The sequence below is a fragment of the Piliocolobus tephrosceles genome, chromosome 11 (genome assembly GCF_002776525.5).
Source record: "Piliocolobus tephrosceles isolate RC106 chromosome 11, ASM277652v3, whole genome shotgun sequence".
NCBI lineage: Eukaryota > Metazoa > Chordata > Mammalia > Primates > Cercopithecidae > Piliocolobus > Piliocolobus tephrosceles.
The window spans coordinates 114,458,043-114,485,358 of NC_045444.1; the positions used below are offsets into that span (position 1 = coordinate 114,458,043).

The following is a 27,316-nucleotide window of genomic DNA, read 5'->3' on the forward strand; positions in this document are numbered from 1 at the left end:
AGGTTGGTTTATCCCCAGGTTTCTAGACTCCTTGTCTGTCTTGTGCCTCTTTCTCCTCTTCCCCAGATTTAAGGCAAAAGCCACACTCTATGGGTCTTGGGTAGGGAAATACCCGGTTTTCAGGCTTCTTATGGGGATTCCCTAGATGGCTGAAGGCACCTCCTCCTTTAAGACCTCATAGAGACTAAGGCCTGGTCCTTCAATGCATTCTTGACAACAGTGGTCCTCAACAGTGATGATTTTGGCCTCCAGGGGACATTTGGCAAGGCTGGGGATATTTTTGGTTACCGTAACTGTGAGGGGGTGGTTACTAGCATCTAGTGGGTAGAGGCCAGGGATGTTGCTAAACATGTCACAATATTCAGGATAACCCTTTGCAACAAAGAATGATGTGCTCCCAAATGTCAATAGTGCCAAGTTTGAGAAACTGATTTCCATGAATATTACTGATTTTAACAAATGAAGCCAAGAACATTTACGTTTTCCAATCAATGTTAGCAGGACAACAAAACATTTTCTAAGGAATATATAGGCCTTTATCCAATTGTACCGTGACTGTTTTTCCTATGAGGTGCTTAAAGCTCTTGCAGAAAAAATAATTGACAATCTGACAACAGAGATTTATTGATTAATTTGCAACGTGAGGTACAACATAGATAACTTCATCACATGGTTACAATCCAGTATTTGTGCTTTGTAAGATAAGTAAACGTTTATTCGAGCACAACAAAAGTCTACACACAATATTCTGGGATTGTTTAAAAAATAAGTATTCTATTCCATTTGATAGCACAAAGAAGCACATTTCAGCATGAATTGATGGATATATTTTAAAACTGGGCATTTGCTTAATGTGTCAAATTAAGCATAATAACCTAAATTTGGACTATTTCAATAATCAATGCCTACTGAGCACTGGGCAACTATCCTAGGATGGGAGTGGGGAAGGAAGGATGGCTTACAAGGGAGCTTTCTTTGCATTTCAACATGTGGCTGGTAGAGTAGGTGAGGCCAGCATTCATGTATGAGAACCTGCTGACATTTAAAATTACTTTGTGATCTTGAAAAATAGAGTAAAAGTATAGTATATCCAGAAATCCTTAATAAACACCTCTTTGATCAAGAAAATAAAATCCATGTAGGTCATTATTTGGAAGGAAAGAAGACTTATTAAGGGACATTAGATACCTTTATTTTTCAAAAGAGTAAATCTCTGTTATTAAAATAACTAAAATGTGACAAAATCTTCTTTTCCCCCAATTCAAGGTTAATATCCATGAGTCAGGGAAAGTCTATGATCCTAATTGATCATGTCAAATACAAGACCATTACACCCTGCTTCTGTCATTATAAATGTCATTGGAGTGGCGTGTCTGCTGTACAGCTACCAACACACACGTGATGAAACAAACCATGAGCTCAATGTCAATATGTGACTTTAGACAACACTCTCTTCATAAGTTAGGAAGCTCAAAGGTAACTCAATATATTATTTAAGACAATAATCTCTTTATAATTTACAATAAAATAAAGTGGAAGTTTGTATGTCATATTATTTGAGACACAAGCAGATTTTATCTGAAAAGACTTTTTTTTTTTTTTTTAATATGAGAGCTTTCTTTTAGGATAAGAATTATGTGATCATGTTACCCAAGTAATACAGGGATGGAAACAAGACAATCTTTTATTTGCCTCTTCTTCAGTTGAATGCCAATTGACACTAGTTTTCTGCTTAGCTGGGAGCCCAGATACTATTTGGGAGAAGTGGGATATTTATCCACTGATAAGGCTGCAGGGAATAAAGGAAATCACCTCAGTAGGGGACGCTGCTATCCTTTTATCAATGTCCACTGACATTGGTTTGAAAGTGGAAATCTTTTGTATAAAAGCCTGAGGATTTCTCACCCATATCTTAAGTATTTCCCTGGGCTGGCAGCCCCTTAACATAATCAGAAAAAGTAAAATATAGGTTACAGAATACTTTAAAAAATTATTTTGACCACTGAGTTTGTTAATTAGAGACATTACAAATCATTTTATATGATTAAACATATGTGAGCGTTGTTTTCCTGGAGACTGGGTCTCATTATAAGCCTTCTAATTTGGGCCCCATTGAAATTTCTCTTTGTCCAGCCCCTCTAATCCAAGCTCTTTGGAACTCGCCCACAATTTGTATGAATTTGGACAGACCTATATTTTGCTTTTCCTCCGATTTATTCTGTATGCAGTGGATTTGAGTAGCAGATTGTTTTTTATAGCTCTGCTAATGTGATGTGATGTTTTGAGAACGTTTAGAGCATTTAGAACAAACCACTGTAATCTAAGCTGAATAAAGGGAAGGAATGCTCAATAGGGCAGACTGCCTTATCCCAGTTCCAAGAGCCAGTCAAAGAGACTCAGTTTCCCATCCTTCTGCTCCTCACACATTTTGCAGTACTGGACAACTGCATGGAAGATATCGCCCACTTTCCAGGACTTCTGATGAACCAGCCGCACGACATCTAGAAACTAAAATAAAACAGAGAGTTAGGGCTCACAGAGCATAGAGGGTCCTGAAAGCCACCTCATTCAACCACCCTCACAAAGCCAATGGCCCTCCAGTCCCTATTTAAATGTCTCTAGTGTCAGAGGACTGTTTTCCAGGATAATCTATTTTCTTTTTAAAGATTTCAGATTATTACCAAGCTTCATCAACTGATTTTTTTTTTCCACAGCAGTTTGCCATTCACTGATTGCAGAGGATTAGGTGGAATGAGACTAATTCTTTTTTCAAGAGCCAGTCTTTTAGATGTTTAGTGTTTTCTCAGGTCTGTTTTTTTCTGGGTTAGACTTTCTGTAATAGGACTGAGTATTACAGCTCCCAGTCCCTTCTATTTCTGTCACAAATAAGATCTCACTGGGTGTGTAAATTTAGGCCAAATAAATCAAGTGGTAAACTTTGAAGCAGGACCACCTATTGGTTTCTCATTCCATCCTGAGAAGCAACTCCCTCACCCTCCAGGCTAAGACGAAGGATCAGGAAAGGCTGGCTTTCCACAGCCACAGGATCAGGAAAGATGGAGGAAACACCTTAGATTTGTCACCTGGTTATTGGTACCAGTTCTATCGGCCACAACCTAGAGAGAAAGTCTGGACTGCAAGTGAAATTGAGGGCTTGAAGGGAGGAAAAATGGGGAAATAATTATAAGTGGTTCTCTTCATGGAACTGATGAAGTCCAGTGTGAAGGACTCTTTAACTCCTAGGGTACTTTCTTGAGGAAAGATGTAATGAAAGCCAGGAACTACAGGAAATGTTTTAACACATGGAATCTCATTCAATTCTGTCACAACTCTATGACGTGAGCATTTGCAATGAAAAAGATGTGGGCTTGAAAGATAAAAGTTGTCAGTAATGCTTCATGGTCTTCTAACGCTTCCATTCAATGCTCTTTCTACCACCGTAACTTTCTGCATTTTGGTGGCAGAAGAACTATGTGCCTGCACATAGTAGGTGCTCCATGCATATTTGCTGAACAACAGAAGGGATGCAAGACCAAGTGTGAGTCAAATATATTCAAAGATCTCAAGAAGACTGTTTGGAATATGGATAAGTAAATTCTATGTTCTTGATATTTACTTGGAGCACTAGGAGAAAAAATAGGCTGGAAATTTGGCAGTTTTATGAGGAAGAGAGACTTATTTGCTAAAAAGATGAGGATTGTGGTTCAGTTACTATTTCTTTGATTTTTTTTTCCCTAGGATTTTTAAAAATTAAATTTCTTTTCTTTTCTTTTTTTTTTTGGTATTTGTTTGCTCAGACTTAAGAGATCAGCCAGGGACTGGAATGCTAATTTCTTTCCAGTTTGAGTATGTTAATTCATTTCAATTGCTGAGAAGTTGTCTCATAAAGATCTGCTGTTAAATGATGTTTCTTCTCCCAGCTGTGATGGTACCAAACATTTGCACAGTGACAGTAATCAGTACTTTATTGTACTCATTTGGCTTGTATTGGCTGAATCAAAATAAAGCAATTTCCTAGGCTGGAAAATGACATCCTTAATTTTTAATACCTGGAAACATAAACATTGTCTTAAAGAGTTTTAGGATGTTGTGAAAAGGGAGACAGATGGAAGGCAGATGGTAACCACAGACAGTGATCTCCCAGCAGAAGGACAACATCTTAGCCATCTTTTCATATCTCATGCCTGCACATAGTAGGTGCTCCATGCATATTTGCTGAATGACAGAAGGGTTGCAAGACCAAGCGTAAGTCAAGTACATTCAAAGATCTCAAGAAGACTGTTTGGAATATGGATAAACATTTAGCATCATTGAGGATGAACTTTCACTAAGTATTCAGTCTTGAGTTTTGGGTAATGTATTTTCACATATATAATTTAAACATGCATCTCTTGAGGCTGTGCTCAATAATTTTCTACTGCAAGAGCACTCCTCGAAAATGATTGCAGGTTATAGATCTAGGAAAAGGCTGAACAGAGCCTGGAGTGGGAGAGTGGTGGGCATGCGGCAAAATAAAAGCTGGTCATGGGGCATGTTTCTTACCACGTGGTGACTGAGTGGGCATATATGTTGTGGGGGTGAGATGTGGGGCTGCTTCATGCTCATGGTAGCAGCCATGGTAAGCCAGCTCATTCACTCCCATCAGTCTCAGTGTTAGAATTTCAGAGAGGCCGGGTGCGGTGGCTCACCGCTGTAATCCCAGCACTTTGGGAGGCTGAGGTGGGTTGATCACAAGTTCAGGAGTTCAAGACCAACCTGACCAATGTGATGAAAACCCTATCTCTACTAAAAATACAAAAATTAACCGGGTGTGGTGGCGTGCACCTGTAATCACAGCTGCTCAGGAGGCTGAGGCAGGAGAATCGCTTGAACCCGGGAGGCAGAAGTTGCGGTGAGCCGAGATCTTGATCTCACCACTGCACTTCAGCCTGGGTGACAGAGTGAGACTCCATCTCAAAAAAAAAAAAAAAAGGAAAGAGAGAAATAAAAAAAAATTTAATTCATTGCCTGGGACCTCTCACCACCCTTCTGGGCTTCTTGTCCATCTGATTCTTGACATTTTAGGAACAGACCCTTTAGGTTAAGGCTTTGCTAATGATGAAAATACTTTTGGGAAGGGGAATATTTCAAGCAGCTATTAGTGATTTATGGAGATACTTAAAAATAATTTTGTGAGCTGTTACTTATTATCTAAGAGTGTATGTAAGATCCAAGCCACGATTTTGATTCAACAAAGGGATGATGACATGTGGCTTTGGAATAGTGGTCTTGAAGGGAATAAAGGGGAGAGAGGCTAAAATGACAGCTTTTGTATGATTCCACTAAGCAGGCTTTTCCTCACTCTCCAGCTCTTACTGGAAATCTAGAAAGTAGAGCTCCTAGTCCAGAAGGTGGGGACATTGAGTTTCTGAGGTCTCACTGGGAGAGGCTCACAGGTTGTTGATTTGTTTCTCGAGATTTCCCTAAAGCATCCCCAGTAGTCTTGGTGCCTCCTTTCACTTAGCAAGTCTGAAAAGATTCCATTGATGGAAACATGACATTTGCCTTGACTCCTTTCTGTAAACCGTGGCTCACGGGACCACCACCTTATCCCCAGCTTTTATCTCTGAGTCGTTGTCTGGGTGGGGGAAGAATCAAAGCTTTGGAGCAGATGCCAATATTTTCCCAGAATTCTCCCTGCCTCATACCTTTCCAGAAGCCCTAACACCAGCTTCTTTCCATCTATTTGGGGCCTGTGAAGGAGAGTCTCTCCAAATTTGTCAAAATAACCCACCAGCTAGGCCACTCTGCGTAGAGTTTGTGGTGTGGTCACAAGCTGGAATCTGTCATGATTTCTAAGTCCAGGCTGATATCCCAAAAAATTGGCATTTAACAATGGTCTTGCCCTACTAAACAGAGCATGCTCTGAGGCTGTGATGACTTAATCTTGGATATTGAGACCTGGAAACATCTTTGGGGCTGATGAGCAAGAAGATCTCATGTTTTCTTTTCTTCCATTAAAAAAAGGTAAGAATGAAAAAAGATTGTGAAGAAGTCAGAAAAGGACATTCTAGTTCTTTACTGGGCTGAAAATTTAAAACCACGTCCTATTTAGCAGCAATTCCTAGAGCTCTTATTGTGCCTGTTCATGCTATTGCCTGGGTATTTTCACAATCAGCTTTAGCATGTCAGGATCTGAGTTTCTCTTTCAATGGTATTGAAAAATAAAAATGAAAAGATAACATTTTCTGCTATTTCACAATCAGTAATAATGAGGTTCCCTTCCCTTAAATCATAGTTGGCATTTCAAATGTTTTGTCTTAGGAAACTAGAAGAATTTACATTCTACCATCTGTAGACTCATTTGAAGAAAAGAATCACATAGGAGATAGTTTTTATATTCTCAGGTGCATTTAATAAATTAGATTAATTGTTTACAAAATTGTATTATGAAATCTATGGGAGTTGTTGCAAGTTGTATAATTTTTTGAAAACATTCAACTTAGGTTTCTGAAAGCAACTACATCCTTTTGCTCCAAGGCAGAATTAGATTGCATTAAGCATAAGAGAGTTGGTTATTATATTGCTCCTGCAATTAAGGCCCGTAGAGCTACCAGCCTTAGCCTTGGCTGCACCCTGGAACCCCAGGCACCTTTACAAAACCCTGATGCCTGGGCAGCATCGCCGGAGAAGATTCTGATCTAATTGGTTGGAGCGTTGGAGTTTGTAAAACCTCCCTACGTGACTCTAACACGCACTAAATCTGACTAAAGAAATCAGTTCAAGGCACTTTCTTATGATTACAGATGAAGTGCCTCAGTATCGAATTCTTCCGAATTTTCCCCTTCCTTTGCGATGAGTTTCTTTGAAACTGATAACCTTAACTGTAGGTTTTTTTGTCCTTGTATTTGCAAAGTTAAGTCAAAAGTCAATATCATCAAATTAGAGACTATTATTCTAAGTGAAGTAACTCAGGAGTGGAAAACCTAACATTGTATGTTCTCACTCATAAGTGGGAGCTAAGTTATGAGGATGCAAAGGCATAAGAATGATACAATGGACTTTGGAGAGAATCTTAGATGACTCAAAAAAAATTAGAAGATTTTATTCCTAAAATTACATTATTTAGAATTGAAGTTCTTGAGCTGGTGCTAATTGAATGAGTGAAATATCATTTAATATCCTTCTTAACAATATTAGCGGAATGTCTATTTTCTCAGAAAAATAGTTATATCCAAAAACAAGTATTCTCTTTGAGAACTGAAAATCAGGTTGGGATAAACAAATACCAAGTCAGGGCATGATTTATGTAACCCAGGTGTTTGTGAGACACCTCTTACCCTTGCACCGACTGGGGATTTCTGAGACATATATTCATATAACATTGTTTCTTCAAGAAGATACATTGTACAAACATCAATTCCATTAAGGTACCACCTGAAAATCTACCATGTCATACTCTTATTCAGTAAGTGACAGTAAATGAGCTGGAACCAGCTCATCTTTCATTTTCCCATGAGCCTGGGAATGTATTCCTGAGAATGTTTTTCTCTCCTCTATGTAGCAGAGGGTCTATGGGACAGCATATGGCATGGGGGTAGGCTCACATGTGATTATGTTTTTTTATTGCACCCTTTGCAGCTGAGTGGTAAGGTCGGAGGAGAATTTATCAAATAGTGAACCGCTCAATACCTTGTAAATGAAAGTATGACAAGTATAGCAAGGTGCCTAGAATAATTTTGGGTAGAACAGCAGGCAGGCATAGGCATGAAAGGACGTATTAATTACCAGTTGGAAAAAGGTTGAAGTGAGAGAAGGTATGAACAATGAATTAGATCTCCTTTTCAATTTTTCCTGTAGTCGATCCCATGGACTTGTGATGCAGAAATAGAGAAGCTGTTCTAACTACCGTAAGCAGGGGCAAGAAGGTAAAGAACATTTCATTTCAGGCTGCTAGATTTTGGCACAGATAATTAAAATGCAATTACACAGTTAAAAACAAATCCAGATTGTAAGCCCAAAGTCATTTAACTTGAGAAAGGTCCTTTTAAAATAAAGAACTACTGAGAAGTATTTTATGGAGAAAGCAGGGTGCAGGGACTTGGCCTGGGAAATCGTTCATGTACCCGATTTTCTCCTTAGTCAAAAAGGGACAATAATATCTGTTCTGTCACAGGCTTGTTGAGAAGCAAGTAGGATGAGGCACATGGAGGTGCCTTGTGACAACAAGACATGAAAATCCTACCCGGTGGCTTGATAGGCAGGATCCTAAAACAGTACTCAAGGTTTTTCACCCTAATCCCTGGGACTATGAATAGGATGAGATATCATACCCTTATTACGCTACCTTACATGGCAAAAAGGATTTATCAGTTACCTTTGAGTTAATCAGAAACCTATCAGGTGATTATAATCTAATCACACATATTCTTTTTTTTTTTTTTAATACAAAGTCTCAAGTCTCACTTTGCCACCAGGATGCCAGGATGGAGTGCAGTGGTGGAATCTTGGCTCACTGCTACCTCCACCTCCTGGGTTCTAGCAGTTCTCCTGTCTCAGCCTCCTGAGTAGCTAGGATTACAGGTGCCTGCCATCACACCTGGCTATTTTTTTTTTTTTTTTTAAGTACAGATGTGGTTTCACCATGTTGCAGGCTGGTCTTGAACTCCTGACCTCAGGTGATCTGCCCACCTTGGCCTCCCAAACGGCTGGGATTATAGGCATGAGCCACCACACCTGGCCTAATCACACAGACTCTTTAAAGACAGAGCTTTTTCTGGCGGGTGGCTGAGGTATCAGAGAGATTGATACCAAAAGGACATAAAGGAGCCATGTGACAGGGAAGGTGGGTGGCTCTGGGAGCTGAGAGCGGCCCTCTGCTGACAGCCAGCAGGGAAACAGGACCTCAGTTCTATAACCACCTGAAACTGAGGTAGCACAACAACCTGAACGAGCCTGGACTCCTTCTCTTCCCTGGAACTTCTGGGTAAGTGCCTACTCAGGCTCATGCCTTCATTTCCGCCTTGTTAAAACCTAAAGCAAAGATTACAATGGAACTCACCCTAACTTCACACCTACGGAGCTGAGTGCTGTTTTAAGCTGGTAAATGTGTGGCAGTTTGTTACACAGCAATAGAAAACTAATATGTTATTATTAATTTGAAATCTTTTAAAACGAGTCTACTTTTAAACTACGGAAAATTGAGCTTGAAGACACTGGCAGACGGATTCATGCCTTACTCTTCACAGCTAAGATTCTACCACAGTTACAGATATAGAATTAGAGTGATAGTTACTATTAATTTTGATGTTGGCCAAGGATCCCTTGCCTAGCTTTATATTTCTGGTAGTTGGAGAATAATAAATAAAAAGTCTTCCTAATGCAAATCTGTTTGGAAGGGAATTAAAAATGCCTTCTCTTGGCCTGTTTTAGATGTCAGTGTGGCTTCACTTTGGTTTCTGTTATATATCAGGTTCTTCTTTCTTTCTTTTATTTAAAGGAGTGCTATGAAGAAGTTTGTCTTAGAGCAAGAAAACACCAAAAACTAAGAGACTCTAAAAAAGTTTCCAACCCCCCAATTTACTTTTCTCACAACCACCTACCAGCCAAGACAAAGTAAGGATCAAAGAAATGCTAATTATATTATATTTACACAGGTGGAAGATTTCAATGTTCTAGCTACAATTTTAAGGTCAAGAACAGTCAGCATCAAATAATTCAAATGGAAATAGGTTAACTGAGCATTGACTGAGTTTCCAGTGGTGATAAAAACACAAAGCTTCATTGATACCCAAACCTGGAACATGATACCTTTTCAATTCTGTTTTCCTGAGACTTCTTAAAGTAGATGGTGGGAATCCCAAGTTCGGAGGCAGCTATCCACTGCAGGGTGGCTCGGAGCTCGGCATCCGGACACTCTGGCTCCAGGTCAAAGTTGATCACCAGCAGGCTCCTCTGGGGGCTGGCTGTTCCCATGGGCAGTCCAGATGCAGGCGCTGGGCACAGACACAACCACAGCCTTATCCCTCTTTCCAAAGGGAGAGCCCAGGCAATTGTGTGTCAAAAGTATGGGAAGTTGGCTTACCCTCTATGCTTTCTGACTGTCCTTTAAGAATCTCCTTTTCTTCTAGTAATTCACTTTGGGAGAAAACAACAGTATATGATTGGTAATGTTTAGAAGAATAAGCTGTAAATGAAAGATGAGGCGATGGGTCTTACTGATCTAAAGGCTTCTGAAGTTCATTCTGGATTTATTGTTTTTGTAGAGTGGAGTAATGCTGGGAAAATACCAATGTGGCTATTATGTAGGATCACTGGGTCTGCAATAAATGTCCTCCTCCAACAACAACAGGCCAGATAACTGGTTACTTTAGTTAGGATAGCTGGTGTGGGAGACTGAGAGATGCATCCTTCTCTTCTCTTCAACCTTCATAGGTTTAAACAATCAAAGAGATTTTGTGGGTAACTGTTCTGATTTGGAGATTGATTCTTCTGCATTATACTTTCATGTTAATGAATCACATGTTCCCATTTTGTCACTATGTTGTTTTTCTATACTACAATAGCAACATAGCTTTTATTTTATTTAAAAAATAATTTTACAGATATATGGTTCTTTGATCTGAAATAAGAAAAAAGACAACCGGCTGGGCGTGGTGGCTCATGCCTATAATCCCAGCACTTTGGGAGGCCGAGGTGGGTGGATCACAAGGTCAAGAGATTGAGACTATCCTGGCTAACATGGTGAAACCCCGTCTCTACCGAAAATATAAAAAATTAGCCGGGCTTGGTGGAGGGCGCCTGTAAGTCCCAGCTACTCAGGAGGCTGAGGCAGGAGAATGGCGTGAACCCAGGAGGCAGAGTTTGCAGTGAGCCGAGATCGCACCACTGCACTCCAGCCTGGGCGACAGAGCAAGACTCCGTCTCAAAAAAAAAAAAAGAAAGAAAAGAAAAAAGACAACCAACAAACTGCAGAACTTACATTTGACAGAAAAATATCTCAATTAAAATTTTTCTTTTTCTTTCTTTTTATTGGGGAAGTGTAGTAGGCTGGGTGGTTTAGAGTGAGGGACTCATAACTGAAGTATTTCATTAGATATGGTAGAGTTCAATATCGGAGGTGTTTTCATATGGTTTTGTGTACTTATTACAGAGCCTTGCACGTAGTGGGAGGACTTGGTAAATGTTTCTAAAGAACATATGGCCAGCAGCTGAAAGGAAGTGGCTATCCTGGGAAGCCTGTGGTTGTCCTATATTTTTGTCGTGTCTAGAAATTGGAGTACAGGAGCCCTTAAAAATGTGTTGTTTGATGATAGACAATTCTCTCATTCTGTTACTGCTAAGATATGGCTGAAAAAATCCATTGCGTTCCTGATGTTAAGAGAAAGAGTATAGTAATTCTTTCATTCATACGTATTTATTTGCAGAAATGTTAATTTTTCAAGGATCTAGATTTTCTTCTAGATTTCTATGCAAGTGACATTGGGGGTATGACAAATGGGAGGCACAGTTTCTGCTGTTTTGGATGCTGACCATGGAGGTAATTTCTTGGCTTTCTCAGAATACAGATTTTCCCTGGGGTCATGGGCTCATAGGCTCATACTGCAGAGAAAGTTGGGAAAAGTAGCTAAATAAATGTTTCCTGAAAGAGAAAAATAAATTTACCCCAAGGTAGTTTTTGTTTGTTTGTTTTGGTTTTCAGTTTCTCCTTAAAACAAAACAAAACAAAAAAACAAGATAATGTGTATGTTCATCTCCACTGAATAATGGCTGTGTGGAGCAACAAAGGATGCACCGTCACCCTCAATCACTGAAGAACACACCTGGTTAAATGGTGAAATAAAAGTGCTGTAGTTACAGATAGTGATGGAGAAAATAGGTCAGGGAGCAACTTTAGCCTACACTTATTTATCGTTGTTCTGAAATTTCAGAAATCTCCAAACCATAAGCTAAATCACAATGGTCAAAAATAGATTTCAATCATTTTAATTTTCCAGAATAACCACATGTTCTAGAAGTACTCCTGACCTTCATGTTGCCCTCTCTTTCTGCGCCATATTTTAGGATGCATGTACTTCCTAGAAGTACTCGTCCTTCTCTAAGTCCTTTTTTCCTTTGGTCTTAAGGAAGTCCCCATATTGTGGAGAGCATAGGCACTGGGTGAGAATGACACATATCCATCATGACAACTATTTAATATTAGACACATTTAGTAGTGATAATCCCAGGTTTCTACATGTAAAGGAAAAGCCATTCACATTTGATTTTATTGAAGTGATGATGTTTCATAGTGAAGACTATTGAATAGTCTTCATTAGTTGGCATGGTATAATTTAAATGGATTTTTGCTTCTGTTTCTAGGTAGGTAAAATGACATACACTTCAGATTATATTGATAAGTTTTATCTGAAATAATTATTCCACAGGGGGCAGATTTGAAACCCAGAAAGCAGGTGGTGGCAGGGCAGGGCCTACTCTAGGCTTGAACTCTTGCTCCAGTGACATGGAACCACAGCAGTACAGACAACGATGAGGTCAGTGGTTGGGCACACCCTGAATGATCAAAATGAATTGCCAGATGGAATTGGAGTAGTGGTCTCACAATCACTGCATCTCAGTGGCTACTTACTTAATCATGGGAGAAGATGGCATGCTTTCCTGATAAATGTCCAGGTCCATAATGCCAAGACTGCTAGTGGCACTACTGTTGCCATTGCTGACAAAGCAAAAGTTTACATATTAATGCCCGTCTCCAGCCTCTAACATGCTGCTGACAGTGATGTTCCATTGTTGTACAAGCTCCTTCCTTTGGTCCCCAGAAGAATATCACTTTGTGCCTAGGACACCTCAATTAATATTTATTTCTGACCAAATTAAGAGAAATCATAATGAGACATAAGCCTAACAGGCTCAGCAGATACTAATACTACTACTAATAATTTGTGAATAATACTAAGTTGTGATACCACTTTTTGAAGTGGTATCACAACTGGTAGATCACATCCAGGGGATAACAATCAGTATGCCTCATTTCTTCATTCTAGTTACAGTGAAGCTATTTATCTATTGGCAAGAGATTTATTGCTGCTGGGGACACCTGCAGAGATGAAGGAACTTCTGAAAACATGGGCTGGCAGAAACCAGTTTTGACAGAAACTAGTGGACGCATGTTCTCCCTCTGCCATTTGGGGGATTTTCTCAGGGACATTCCATAGGATTTCATAGGCTAAGCATCTGGCTTGTTATTTTCCTATGAGACTACAGAACCCCAAGTACAAAGCTGGGCAATGTCAATGTTTTATTGGTCCTTTATCTTACAATCTTCAAGAAAGAGCAACACCTGGTACCTTTTTTATTGTAGAGAAGGAGGACCCAGATTGCATCATTTTCATAGGCTGCACAATCAACATATGGTCTAGTTACTAGCCTGGAACTTACTGACTGAAACACAGCAAAGTTGAGCCAATTTTTAGGCTCTATTTGTGCTTGTGAAATGAAATATATCCAATTTTACCAAACCACTCGGTCTCCTCACACCTTCTCTGTTTCCAGTGACGTCTCTTTCAAGCATGGCTTTCAAAGGGTGAGTGGTGGCGCATCGTGTAGTGGGACAGTTTTCTCCTGAATATACCAAGAGTAGATGGTACTCTAAGAGTAGAAAATATCAACTGGATGCCTTCAATTTTAAATTCTTGTCTTAGCTTTTGAGGGGGACACCAGATATATTCACATATTGAAACCTGATGACTCAAAATTGCACTGGAGGTAATCAACCCTGTAAACCTTACTGTTGAGTCCAAAGATTCGAGTTCTCTTTGCTTTTTGTTTCTATCTTGTAATACTTTCCACTAGTTTTAGAAGTTTTGACAAACATTTTAACATTGTGAAATGTTAAGTCTAAACAGACTAAACTCCCAGAAATAAAACTTTCCAAGAGTCATACATATACCCAGATGCCGATCCCATTTTCCAGTCGACCTCTGTGCAAAGCCTGCGGTCCAGTATCAAATGAGATTTTGGGCAGAAACACAGGGAGTCTTTTAGAGGTTCCACCTCAATGGGGAATAGTTTTTAGTTAATGTCTCCTGACTGGCTTGAGCCCTTCCAGATCTGATGTCTCCTAATCTCCTCTCTGGCTTTGTGGGAGGAACAATACAGAGGCAGGGGAGATGGAGGGAGGAACAGTCAGGCCAAACAATAGAACACAGTGTGGAAACACTTGCCTGGTGTAAACCCAGCCTGTGTTGCATCTGAAATACAAATGAACCAGAGACAGAGCATCAAACACACCAGGTGTAAAAGCAGCTCGCCATTGAAAAAAATTTTCAGTTGTTATCACAGAATGTACTAGCTGGGGCTTGCAGGGAAGGGAACGCAGTTCATTCTTAATCACGGCCAATGAAATTTAAGCCATAACTGGATGTTAAGATATCTCTCAGCACAAAAATCATGACAGGCAGGCACCTTGACATAGTGGGAACTTTCCTTTTTTTGTCCTCTCCTCCTTTCTTTATTAGAGACCCTTTGCAGAGAACCATTAAAGCGCATTTTTTAGAATCTGTGTTGAGACCAATTTCCCTCGGAAGTCAAGGGAAGAGCAGGTACCTCATGGATCGCTCACTGAGCTGCAGAAAGCTACTTGTGTCATCTGGGTTGTCCTCCTCATTGGCAAGCTGGGTCCAGCTGCCCGTGCTCTCCTCACTGCTGCTTGGAGGGTTGGGGGATTCGTCGGGGGCTCTGGCTTCTGTGGAGGCTTCAGTCTGTGGTACATCTCTGGCATCAAGGCTGTCACTGTAGAGGGCAGGATATTATTACCAAGAGAGTCAGCGCGCGCGCGCGCACACACACACACACACAAACTTCACAGAGCCACTTTGTAGAGTCCCAATAAACAGGATGTCACTGGACACAGGCAAAGTCTCCCTGAGCTGATCCTTCTGCTGGTTCTCCAGGTACCATTTGCCTTTTCAGGATTACTCCCCATCAACCAGTTTTTCCATCTCTTCTATTAATCTCTGTCTACTGACTCCCTCCAATCATTTGAAACACAGGTTGAATGTATGTAGCCTGGCCTACACACAAAAGAATTTTCGAGGGACAATGGTGTTTAAAAAGAAGATACACAAAGCATTCACCCCAGAGATTATGACTCAACGTTTCTGGAAGGAGGCCCACAAATCTGCATTTTCATCCATCACTCCTGGTTGATTCTAATGCAAGAGGATCATTAGAAAAATACCTGCCCCGTTTCTGGTGATTTTTACCAAGTCATTTTGCACTGACTTGGTAAAAAGCAAGATGCTTCTATATTTTGATATACATATCCTCTGTATTTTGCACTTGCGCTGTATTTTGTGCTGCGTTTTACCCCATCTCATCCCTCCGAAACCCCTGATTTATATCAGCACCACTCTTTTGAGCACTTGAATTTTTAGACCAAGGAGCTCTCAAGAGCATTTAACCCTTTTTTTTTTGAGGCGGAGTCTCGCTCTGTCGCCCGGACTGGAGTGCAGTGGCCGGATCTCAGCTCACTGCAAGCTCTGCCTCCCGGGTTTATGCCATTCTCCTGCCTCAGCCTCCGGAGTAGCTGGGACTACAGGCGCCCGCCACCTCACCCGGCTGCCGGGCGCGGTGGCTCAAGCCTGTAATCCCAGCACTTTGGGAGGCCGAGACGGGCGGATCACGAGGTCAGGAGATCGAGACCATCCTGGCTAACACGGTGAAACCCCGTCTCTACTAAAAATGCATTTAACCCTTGATCTGGCAGGCCTTTGTTCTAGAAACTTCTCCTCCCCGGCCTCCTGTGAACTTCTGTCTCTCTGATCCCTTCTTGCCTGGAACCCAGTTCTCTGTTTTTCCTTTAAGTGTAGCTATAGCTGACTCTGATTGATTTCCTGTCCTCCTTTCCACAGTCGGTTCCTAAGCAATCTCATCTACTTGCCTGTCTATGAAAATAGCTTCCAAGTCTGGATGCCAGTCAGGACCCTTCTTCTAGATTCTGGGGCTCTTTTATCAGTGGGTCTTCTGCATAGCTCATTAACATCTCAAAATCAATACATCTAAAATGAATTCTAATTGCCTTCCCACCCTCTTCCCGAGCTTCTTATTTCCATTGACTTTTCTGAGTGCCTAGGCTTAAAATCTTGCAGTCTTCCAATTTCTTCTCTTTGCCCTTTACATTCAATACATTTCTATGTTCATTCAGTTCCAACTCTAAAGTATCTTTTACTTACTCACTCATCCCTGTCTCCGTGTTCATGAAATTATTAGGTTGGTGCAAAAGTAATTGCGGTTTTTGCAATTACTTTTAATGGCACAGCCCTCAATTACTATTGCACCAACATAATATTTCAATTTGTCTTTCTAAATTGCTAGAATTCAAGATTCCGAAGGAAGACTTCCTGTAGATGAAGATCCAGAAGCCCAGTGAGATTGGAGGGTTTATCCTGAAACAGGAGTCGGTACTAGACATTTAGACCTTGACTTTTGCGATCCGTGGGCATTGCACCACTTGTGCTTGCCAGGACTATATTGCACCAGCCTTCCAACGGTTGTGCCTCAACTAGTCATCCACTTTCAAAACCTTCTTAACCCTGGTGCCAGATTAAAGTTCCTAAAGCATCTTGTTGGTTGCTCTCATGAGGAGCCTTCAGGAACTTCCTGAAGCCAACCAAACTCTATCTGTCATGGCCTTCCCCTGCTTACCAAGTTTCATGTGCCTCAACCCTGATCACTACTAAACAAACAAAACTATCTACTGTTTTTCAAAAATGCAGGGATTTCTTGCCTCCCAGCCTTTGCCTAGTTGAGTCCTCTGACCAACTAGTTTGGTCTGATCAACAAGTTTGAGCATACTTTCTGCCATCCAACTGCTGTAGATTCCTGTTCCACGACTTGTCACATGTTCAACTTAGGTAAGTTAATAAATTTCTCCAAGAAAAGTAATAACATCTCATAAAGGTTTTTGGAAGATATAAATTAGAAAAAAATTCATTTAATGCATTTAGCTTAGTGCCTGTATATAAGTATCCAATAAGTATTCCTCCTTATTAATAAATTATATAATTCATTAAGTCTAACAATATGCTTTTTTAAAGAATCATAAGTCTAATAACACGCTTTTTTGATCTTTGCTTCTCACTACTCCTCAAGCCTCAGCCAAGACACTCCTACCTCCCCAAGGCATTTCTTAATCTCCTTAGCTTGAGCTCTCTCCCTTGAATGGTTGAAGTAATCTATTTGTTTTCCTTTCTTTTTGGTGAAATGGAAAGCTTCCTGACTCACATTCTCATACATACAGTTATTTGTGTATATAATATTCATTATTAAGAATTTTTGCACTTTTTTGTATTTTAAGAACAGAGCTGTGAACACATAAACTGTTCTTCAGATGAATATGTTATTGCTAAAAGTATCTAGTTTTATAAGTAGAGCCACACTCTCAGTCTAGAGAGCTCCACTTGTTAAGTTGTAAACTGTGAAAGATCTGAGATGTTGCACTACTTGCAAGCTAATAGTTGTTTTTTGTTTGTTTGTTTGTTTGAGACAAAGTCTTGCTCTGTTGCCCAGGCTGAAGTGCAGTAGCGTGATCTCGGCTCGCTGCAACCTCCGCCTCCCAGATATAAGCAATTCCCCTGCCTCAGCCTCCCAAGTAGCTGGGATTACAGGCATGTATCACCACGCCTGGCTAATTTTTTTACTTTTAGTAGAGATGGGTTTTGCCATGTTGGCCAGGCTGGTCTCGAACTCAAGTGATCTGCACTCCTGGGCCTCCCAAAATGCTGGGATTACAGGCATGAACCACCAGGCCTGGCCTTTAGGGTTAATATACAATCACCCTTTAATTCAGGTATCAGTGCCCTTTGCTCAGGAAACTCCGAGTGTACAGAAATGTAAATATGCTCATGGAAATTTGTCTGCAGACTATTTACAGGGTCATAAAAAACTAACAGTATTTATGTTTTTGACATTAACAGACATAAATGACTACAAACAAAAAGCAACAGCATATTTTGCTATTGACAATAAAAATAGAGTCACTTGATCTAGTAGATGCTGGAATGCTTTACTCCAGGCCATGGTACCCTGACTGTGGAGAGCACAGGCTGCTGACTCTACACACTGGGAATTACCCTCAGTGAAGGAATTGCCTTGCCAAGGTTAGACCCTTTCCCAGTGAGGATCCTAATGTCTGGCTAATACAGAGATACAAAAGCCCACTCCTTGCTTCCATTTGCATCAAACCTGACAGACCATCCCATCTTCAGGGTTTCCTGCAGGATGTGCCAAGGCCTCAGTTGCAAACACATTTGGGGAGGACCTCTCCTCTTGGCCAATCTTGCTTTCTCACTTCCTTACATGTGTATGTACATATTTCTGCAGAGAACTCCCTGACAAATTATCTGCCTGCAATTCTCCCTCTCAGAGCCTGTTCCCGGGGAATACAACCTAAGACAGGTGGCCTCTTTCATTGAAAGTAAAAAATTGGCTACAGAAAGGTGTGTATAATTTTCCTCAATCTTAGAATAGTACTGTTATCCCTTCTCTGAGAATGGTTATATTTTAAAAATTTAGAAAAGTTCTCATATAGAGAGCAGAGTTTCAAATGCATAACTTTTTGAGTGTGATTAAAAATCTCCTTTTTGGTGTGTGAACTTGTCACCCAAGGAATTTTACAAAAGGTTTGGGATGTTTGCTCCTGATAGTCCTTCTTACAGTGTTCTGGGTAGGTTTGGCATTGAGGTGTGGTTACTTCTAGTACGCTATGCTGCTAACACTTTGTGAAAGAAGGTCCTTGCTTGGTTTTTTCTTTTTGAAATATTGAGATTTTTCCAAATCGTGCAAGGGAGGAGGAGGAGAATGGTGCAGCCAAAGAGGCAGCATGGACTTAAATTCAAATGAAAGAAAAGTTCATTGATGACAAATGGAAGTAATACACATATTCCCAACACAGTGCAAATGAGCCAAGGACCAGATACAAAGGAGAAGGTTCCCAAACCATTCACTTGCCTAGTTAAAAAGTCATTTCCTGGACCAATTTCTTACTAAGTTAGAATCTCCTGTTATTAGGAACATTTATTCCAGGCGATTTCTTACTAAAGAAGTTAAATCTCAGTGACTGACAGCGAACATCCTTATTAAAAAATGAGTCTGTTAGTGTATTTTACTTTATCTTAATTTCATGCTCTATTTAAAGTAAATCTCACATTCCATGTCACATAACTAGGAATTCAGAATGAATAATCATTATCCACAACACTAGTTTTCATTTCCTTTTGAGAGAAATGTATAGTTCTGCTCATTTGTGAATAATGCACAGAGGTGTTGTGCAGATGCATGCAGATGGCTTCCTTCTTATCTTACATGTCATCCACAGAGATTCAGAAGACTATGTCATATCAAAGTCCACCATAGAATCTAATCTCTGAGTTGGCAGAGATTTTAGAGACCATCTAGCCTGTAATTTCCATTAGGGTTTGCTCTTTTTTTTGAGACGGAGTCTTGCTCTGTTGCCCAGGCTGGAGTGCAGTGGCGCAATCTTGACTCACTGCAAGCTCCACCTTCCGGGTTCATGCCATTCTCCTGCTTCAGTCTCCTGAGCAGCTGGGACTACAGGTGCCCACTACCACGCCCGGCTAATTTTTTTTTTTTTTTTTTTTTAGTAAAGATGAGGTTTCACCCTGGTCTCGATCTCCTGACCTTGTGATCCACCTGCCTCGGCCTCCCAAAGTGCTGGGATTACAGGCATGAGCTACTGCGCCCGGCCAGGGTTCACTCTTGATGTTGTATGTTCTATAGGCATAAACAAATATATAATGACTAATATCATACAGCATAAGTTCAGTGCCCTAAAAATCCTCTGTGCTCTACCTATTCATCCTTCCTGCCCTCTAACCTCTGACAACCACTGATCTTTTTATTGTCTCCATAGTTTTGCCTTTTTCAGAATATCATATAGTTGGAATTATATAGCATGTAGCATCTTAAGATTGGCAACATTTGGCCAGGTGTGGTGGCTCACACCTGTAATTCCAGCACTTTGGGAGGCCAAGGCCAGCAGATCACCTGAGGTCAGGAGTTCCAGACCAATCTGGCCAACATGGTGAAACCCCAACTCTACCAAAAGTACAAAAATTATTTGGTCAGGCGTGGTGGTTCATGCCTGTAGTCCCAGCACTTTGGGAGGCTGAGGCGGGTGGATCACGAGGTCAGGAGATGGAGACCATCCTGGCTAACATGGTGAAACCCTGTCTCTACTAAATATACAAAAAATTAGCCGGGCATGGTGGTGGGCGCCTTAGTCCCAGTTACCTGTGAGGCTGAGGTAGGAGAATCGCTTGAACCCACAAGGCGGAGGTTGCAGTGAGTCAAGATGGCGCCACTGCACTCCAGCCTGGCAGACAGAGTGAGACTCCATCTCAAAAAAAAAAAAAAAAAAAAAAAAAAATAAATTGACAACATTTAATAACATGCCTTTAAGCATTTAAGATTCCTCTGTAACTTTTCATGGCTTGATAGTTCTTTTTTGTTAGGGCTGAATAAAATTCTATTGTTTGGATGTACCACAGTTTATCCGTTTACCTACTGAAGAATCCCTGGTTGCTTCTAAGTTTTGGCAATTCTAACTAAAGCTACTATAAACATCTGTGTGCAGGTTTTTATATGGGCATAAGTGTTCAACGTATTTGGGTAAATAGCAAGGAGCAGGATTGCTGGGTTGTATGCTAAGAGTATCCAGTTTTGTAAAACACTCCCCAAATGTCTTCAAAAGTGGCTGCTTCATTTTGCATTCCAATCAGCAATGAATGAGTTTCTGTTGCTCCACATCTTTGCCAGCGTCTGGTTTTGTCAGTATTTTGAATTTTGGGGTTCTAATACGTATGTGGTGGTATCTGATTGTTTTGATTTGCATGTCCCTAACGACATAATGTCGAGCATCTTTCTATATGCTTATATGCTATCCGTACATGTTCTTTGGTGAAGTGTCTCTTCATGTCTCTTGATCATTTTTCAAGTTATTATCTTTAATGGACAAATAATAATTGTATCTATGTATGGGATACAATACGATAATTTGATATATGTATACACTGTGGAATGATTAAATCAGGGTAATAAGAATATCCATCATGCCAAATATTTATTATTCATTTTTGATGAGAACATTTAAAACCTTCTCTTTTAGCTATTTTGAGATATATGATATGTTATTATTAACTGTAGTCACCTTTCTGTGCAATAGAGCACCAGAACATGTTCTTTCTGTCTAACTGTAGCTTTTTACCTATTGACAAGAATCTTCCTTTCTCTGTCCACCTCCCCCAGTCCCCAGCCTCTGGAAATCATAATTTTACTCTCTCCTTCTATGAGTTTGACTTTTTAAGATTCCATACGTAAGTGAGATCAGACTGTATTTGTCTCTGTGTTTGGCGTGTTTCATTTAACATAAAATCCTCTAGGTTCATTCATGTTGTCACAAAAGGCAGAATTTCCTGATTTCAAAATATACTACAAAGCAATAATAATTAAAACAGGATGATAATGGCATAAAAACAGACACGTTGACCCATGATATAGGATAGAGAGTCCAGAAATAAGCCGACATATCTATGATCAACTGATTTTTGACAAAGGTGCCAAAAGCACACAATGAAGAAAGGATAGTCTCTTCAATAAATGGTGTGGAAAAACTGGATATCCACATACAGAAGACTAAAAATGGACCCTTTTCTCACCTCTTACATAAAAATCAACTAAAAATGGATTAAATACTTAAATGTAAGGACTAAAACTATAAAACTACTAGAAGAAAACATAGCGAAAAACTCCATGACATCGCTCATTTTTAAATCAGTTTATCTTTATGTTGTTGAGTTTTAAGAGTTCTTTGTATATTTCGGGTAATAGTCTTTTATTAGATATGTATTTAGAAATATTTTCTCCCAATCTGTGGCTTATCTTCTCATTCTCTTGTCAGTGTCTTTCACAGAGCAAAAGTTTTTAATTTTAATAAAGTCTATCTTATCAAGCCTTTCTTTTATAGATTGTGCCTTTAGTGTACCTAAAATGTCATTGCCATACTCATGATCCATCTAGATTTGTCTCCTACATTATCTTCTAGGAGTTTTTTTTTTTCTGAAACAGAGGCTTGCTTTGTCACCCAGGCTGGAGTGCAGTGGTGTGATCTCAGCTCATTGCAACCTCCACCTCCCAGGTTCAAGAGGTTCTCCTGTCTCAGCCTCCTGAGTAGCTGGGATTATAGGCGCACCACCACTCCCAACTAATTTTTGTATTTTTAGTAGAGACAGCATTTCACCATGTTGACTGGGCTGTCTCAAACTCCTGACCTCAGGTGATTCACCCGCCTTGGCCTTCTAAAGTGCTGGAATTACAGGCTTGAGCCACTGTACCCAGCCATTCCAGGAGTTATATAGCTTTGTGTTTACATTTAGGTCTGTGATCCATTCATGTTATTTTTTGCAAAGGGTGTAATGTCTGTGTCTAGATTCATTTTCTTTGGCATGTAAATGTCCAGTTGTTTCTGTACTGTTTGTTGAAAAGACTATCTTTTCTTCAATATATTGCCTTTGTTTCTTTGTCAAAGATCCATTGACTGTATTTGTGGGTGTCTATTATTGGGCTCTCTGTTCTGTTCCATTGATGATCAATTCTTTTGTCAGTACCACACTATCTTGATTACTATAGCTGTACAGTAAATCATCATGTCAGGTAGTCTCAATCCTCTGACTTTGTTCTTCCTCTTCAATCTTGTGTTCAATATTCTTGGTCTTTTGGTCTCCATATAAACTTTGGAATTAGTTTGTTGATATCTGCAAAATAATTTGCTGGAATTTTGATTGGGATTGCAATGAATCTATAGATTCAGTTGTGAAGAATTGACATCTTGACAATATTAAATCTTCCTATTAATGAATAGCCTTTATTTTTGAGGGAATTTTTGCTGGATAAAGTATACTAGGCTGACAGTTTTTTTCTCCTTCAGCGTAGTATAGTTGTCATGCTTTGTCTTTTATCTTACATTGTTTCTGATAAGACATCTGCAGTTTTTATTTGTGCTCCTTAGTACATAATTTTTTTTCCCTCTGGGCTGCTTTTAAGACATTTCTTTATGATTTGTTTTTAATAATTTGATTATCATGTGCCTTGATGTGATTTTCTTCTGTTGATCATGCTTAGAGTTCATTATATTTCTTAATTTGTGAGTTTATAACTTCCATCAAATCTTATATTCATGTGTACCTTTAAATCTTTCAGCATATTTATAAGAGATATTTAAGTCCTTGTCTGCTAATTTCATCTTCTCTGTAATTTCTGGATAAGTTTCTTTTGATGATTACACTCCTTATTATGAGTGATATTTTACTTCTTTGTGTAGCATTTTTTTGCTTGGATGTTACATTGCAAGTTTATGTTGTTGAGTACTAGATTTCATCATCTTTTCTTTAAACAATGTTGAACTTTATTCTAGATTAAATTAGTTTCAGTTCAGCTTGATCTTTTTGATGTTTGCTTTTAAGTTTTGTTAGAACAAGTGTAGATTAGCCTTTATTTTTAGGGCTAGTTTACCCTTAATTCTATGATGTGATCTTTTTAGGGTCTCTACTAAGTACTGTGTGTATGTAACATGGATTCTTCACTCTGGCTAGTTGGGACTAAACATCTTCTAGTACTATGTGAGCTTGTGGCATTGTTCAGCTTACAACTCTCTAGCGTCATGGGGCTGTACCTATGCATGCATGCCTCACTGCTCAGCAACAGGTCGAGGGGTTTCCTGTGCAGGTTCCTCTTCTTTCTCTGCATATCTCCCTCTAGTCTGTGTCTCCTCACCTCATTGTGCCCACTGAACTCTGCTCAGGATTTCCCTCTTTGCATTGAGAAGGCAATCCAGATAGAAAGTGAGGGCAACTATAGGGCTAATCATGTTTGTTTCCCTTTGCTCAATGTGCTGTTTGTCATACAATGTATGAAAACAGTTGTTTAATTCTGCCCATTAAAAAATTATTCATGGATGGGCCAGGCACAGTGGTTCATGCCTGCAATCCCAGCATTTTGGGAGGCAGAGGCAGGTGGATCACTTGAGGTCAGGAGTTCGAGACCAGCCTGGCCAACATGGTGAAACCCCATCTCTACTAAAAATACAAAAGAAAAATTAGCTGGGTGTGGTGGCATTGGCATGTGCCTGTAATCCCGGCTACACGGGAGGCTGAGGCAGGAGAATGGCTTGCAACTGGGAGGCAGAGATTGCAGTGAGCCGAGGTCACACCACCGCACTCCTGCCTGGGTGACAGGGCAAGACTCCATCTCAAAAAAAAAAAAAAAAAGGAGAAAAAATTATTCATGGATGGAGGGCAAGTTGAGTTTCAATAACTTCATTGTGAATAGAAACAGAAGTTCTTTCACATTTATCTTTAAAGTTCTCTCTGCAGGTATGCCATTGGGGTTTTGATTTCAATAATTCATATGTTTTTCTATCTAGTGGTTTTTAATTTCAATTATTATACTTTTCATCGTTGTAGTAGTATTTGATTGATTTTATATCTACCTTATTCTATTCTGATGGTGGTTTCTTTCTTGCTCCTATTTTGTATGTTTCATTTTTTCCAAATATTAAACATAAGTACTTCTGTATTTAATAATTCCAGTGTCTGAGAACTTCGATGGGGCTAATTCTGCCTCTTCATGTTTGTGCTGAGTCTTTCTTACAGTGCCTTGATTCCTTGTGTGTCTCTCAGTTTAAGACTCTGAGCTCATATTTGATGGGGTTTTATTTGTTGAAATCCTTTAAGACTCGGCTTAACTCTCCAGAGATTTTACTTTTGTCTCTGCCAAGCTCTCACAGGGTTGTTAACCTGAGATTGCTTTAAGGTAACTCACCAGCTTGGGATTTCCTGGACCACAAGTATAATGCAAATTAGAATGTCAAAATCGCATTAGGGTAATTCTCCAGGGGATTGCTTTCTCCTCATACCCAGAGCTGGAACCCCGAAAGACACTTTTTTTTTTTTAATCAGTTCACTGTTCTGGTGGGTGAACTTTTTCCATAGTTCACACTATTACTGAGGTTGTAACCCTTGAGGATATGGAAGTCTGTTTCAGTTCCAAGTCTTCACCACTCGTGGACCCTCATTTCCTGGTTTCCACTAGCCTTTAGAAAATGAATTTTTAGGCTACAGAGACTGGTAGATGCCCTCAAAGGCAAGCAGAGTCAGCTTTCATTTACTACCTTTTCAAATTCTTTTTTTTAACCTCTGAAATTTTTATAATTACTATTGTTAAGATTAGCCTTGCAAATAAGGGTAAATAAAATAATTCCTGAAGATATAGAAATGAGGGTAAATCATAAATGGCAGACAGCATTCTGCTTCCATCTCTCCAGATAAGGGCTCTCAGGGGCTGCTGTTTTGGACGGCGGTGCCAAACATCCAAATCCATGGGGAATATACCACACCTGCTTGTCAATTTTTTAAATTGACAGTAATTGTATCTATTATTATATGGGGTATACTGTGATGTTTTCATATAGTTTTACCTTGTGGAATGATTAAGTCACACTAATTAACAAATCTAGCACCTCACATACTTATATTTTATTGTGGTGAAAGCATTTAATATCTAATCTTTTAACAGTTTTGAAATATACAGGCCAGGCACAGTGGCTCACACCTGTAATACCAGCACTTCAGGAGGCTGAGGTGGCAGGATCACTTGAGCCCAGGAGTCTGAGACCAGCCTGGGTAACAGAGTGAGATCTCCATCTCCACAAAAAGTTAAAAAATTGGGCAGGCATGGTGGTGCACACCTACAGTCCCAGCTGCTTGAAAGGCTGAGGTGGGAGGATTGCTTGTGCCCAGGAGGTTGGGGCTGCTGTGAGCCGTGGTTGCACCACAGCACTCCAGTCTGGGTGACAGAGTGAGACTCTATCTCAAAAAAAAAAAAAAAAGAAAAAGAAAAATATACAATGCATTGTTATTTATTATATTCACCATTCTGGGCAATAGATCACTAAAGCTTATTTGCTTGTCTTTCTTTAAAAAAAAAAAAAAAAAAAGATCAGCTTCGTACTTAAAAGGATGTTTATTATACTTAATCCAGGATCTCTAGGTGACTCATAGTGGGAACATTTTTCAGGCTGGCTAGATCACCACAATGCTTAAAATGCAAGTCTATCACTCTCGTTCTTCCCATGGCTGGCACCTTCTCTTCCTGTAGGTCTCATCTCAAATGCCAACATCCTATCTAAGTATCCACTTTCCCTACCAGTTATTTGCTACCACATTACTTTTTATTTTTTTCTCTCATCACACTGTACAATAATATTTTTTCAAAAGGTTTTCCTATGTACTCTCCCTGTCTCTCCCACTCGTGTGTAAGAACTATGAGAGTAGATACCAAATCTTTCTATTTTCTTCTGTGTTTTCAGTCCCAAGGCCAATTGCTGGTCAGAGTAAGCACTCAAATACTTGTTGGATGAATAATTTTTTTTCCTGAAGCAAATATAAATGGATACACAACCTAAAATATGTTTCTAAAACATAAGATGATGTCAGTAAGTACAGCATATGAATGTCCAGAATTCTCAGTTTGTTGTTTATACTTTGTGGTCTCAACTTATCAAAAAGTCCAATAAATTCTGAAGTTGTTATTCCTTTATCAAAAATGTAAGAAAGTGATTTTTATTTCAGCATATTGAGCGTAAATAACATTTTTTAAAGTAAGAATCATGAAAACATGCCTAAAGAAAGTAGCCTAAAATTATTTTCAGGACATGACGCCTCCCCATCTCCAAACAAAATTAAGAGTCCATATGCCACTTACCTTGTTTGTGTGTAAGGGACAAGAACTGCTTCACGGAGAAGCGAGTTTTGTACTTAGCTATTTTGACTAATGAAATCCTATAACATCTCTGAGCTTAGAAAATGTAATAATCTAAATATGGTTAATTTTCCCTCTAGCAAAATCTGGAAATTCTCTTGTTTTAATAAAACCCTCATAATGTTTATAAGATATTCCTTTTTCTTTTCTTTTTCTTTTCTTTTTTTTTGAGACAGAGTCTTGCCCTGTCACCCAGGCTGGAGTGCAGTGGCATGATCTCGGCTCACTGCAACCTCCATCTCCCAGGTTCAAGCAATTCTCTGCCTCAACCTCCTGAGCAGCTGGGATTACAGGTTCTTGCCACCACACATGGCTAATTTTTGTATTTTGAGTAGAGACAGGGTTTCATCATCTTGGCCAGGCTGGTCTTGAACTCCTGACCTCGTGATCCACCTGCCTCAGCCTCCCAAAGTGCTGGGATTACAGGCATGAGTCACCACACCAG

General features: G+C 39.7%; 1 protein-coding gene across 3 annotated transcripts in view; it reads right to left on the reverse strand.

Annotated features, from left to right (window-relative positions):
• Window positions 1-608: 608 nt before the first annotated feature.
• Window positions 609-27,316, reverse strand: part of SPHKAP (SPHK1 interactor, AKAP domain containing) — a 215,609-nt gene continuing 188,901 nt past the window's right edge. Inside the window, exons 8-12 of one of the 3 annotated variants that reach the window (XM_023193891.3) lie at window positions 14,584-14,769; window positions 12,608-12,694; window positions 10,064-10,116; window positions 9,790-9,974; window positions 609-2,508 (exon numbers count right to left, since the gene is read on the reverse strand). In XM_023193891.3, the coding sequence (XP_023049659.1) occupies window positions 2,365-2,508; window positions 9,790-9,974; window positions 10,064-10,116; window positions 12,608-12,694; window positions 14,584-14,769 (655 nt within the window). In that variant the 3' untranslated portion in view covers window positions 609-2,364. The remainder of the gene's footprint in view (window positions 2,509-9,789; window positions 9,975-10,063; window positions 10,117-12,607; window positions 12,695-14,583; window positions 14,770-27,316) is intronic. The other 2 variants (XM_023193892.1, XM_023193893.1) reach the window with 2 other exon arrangements.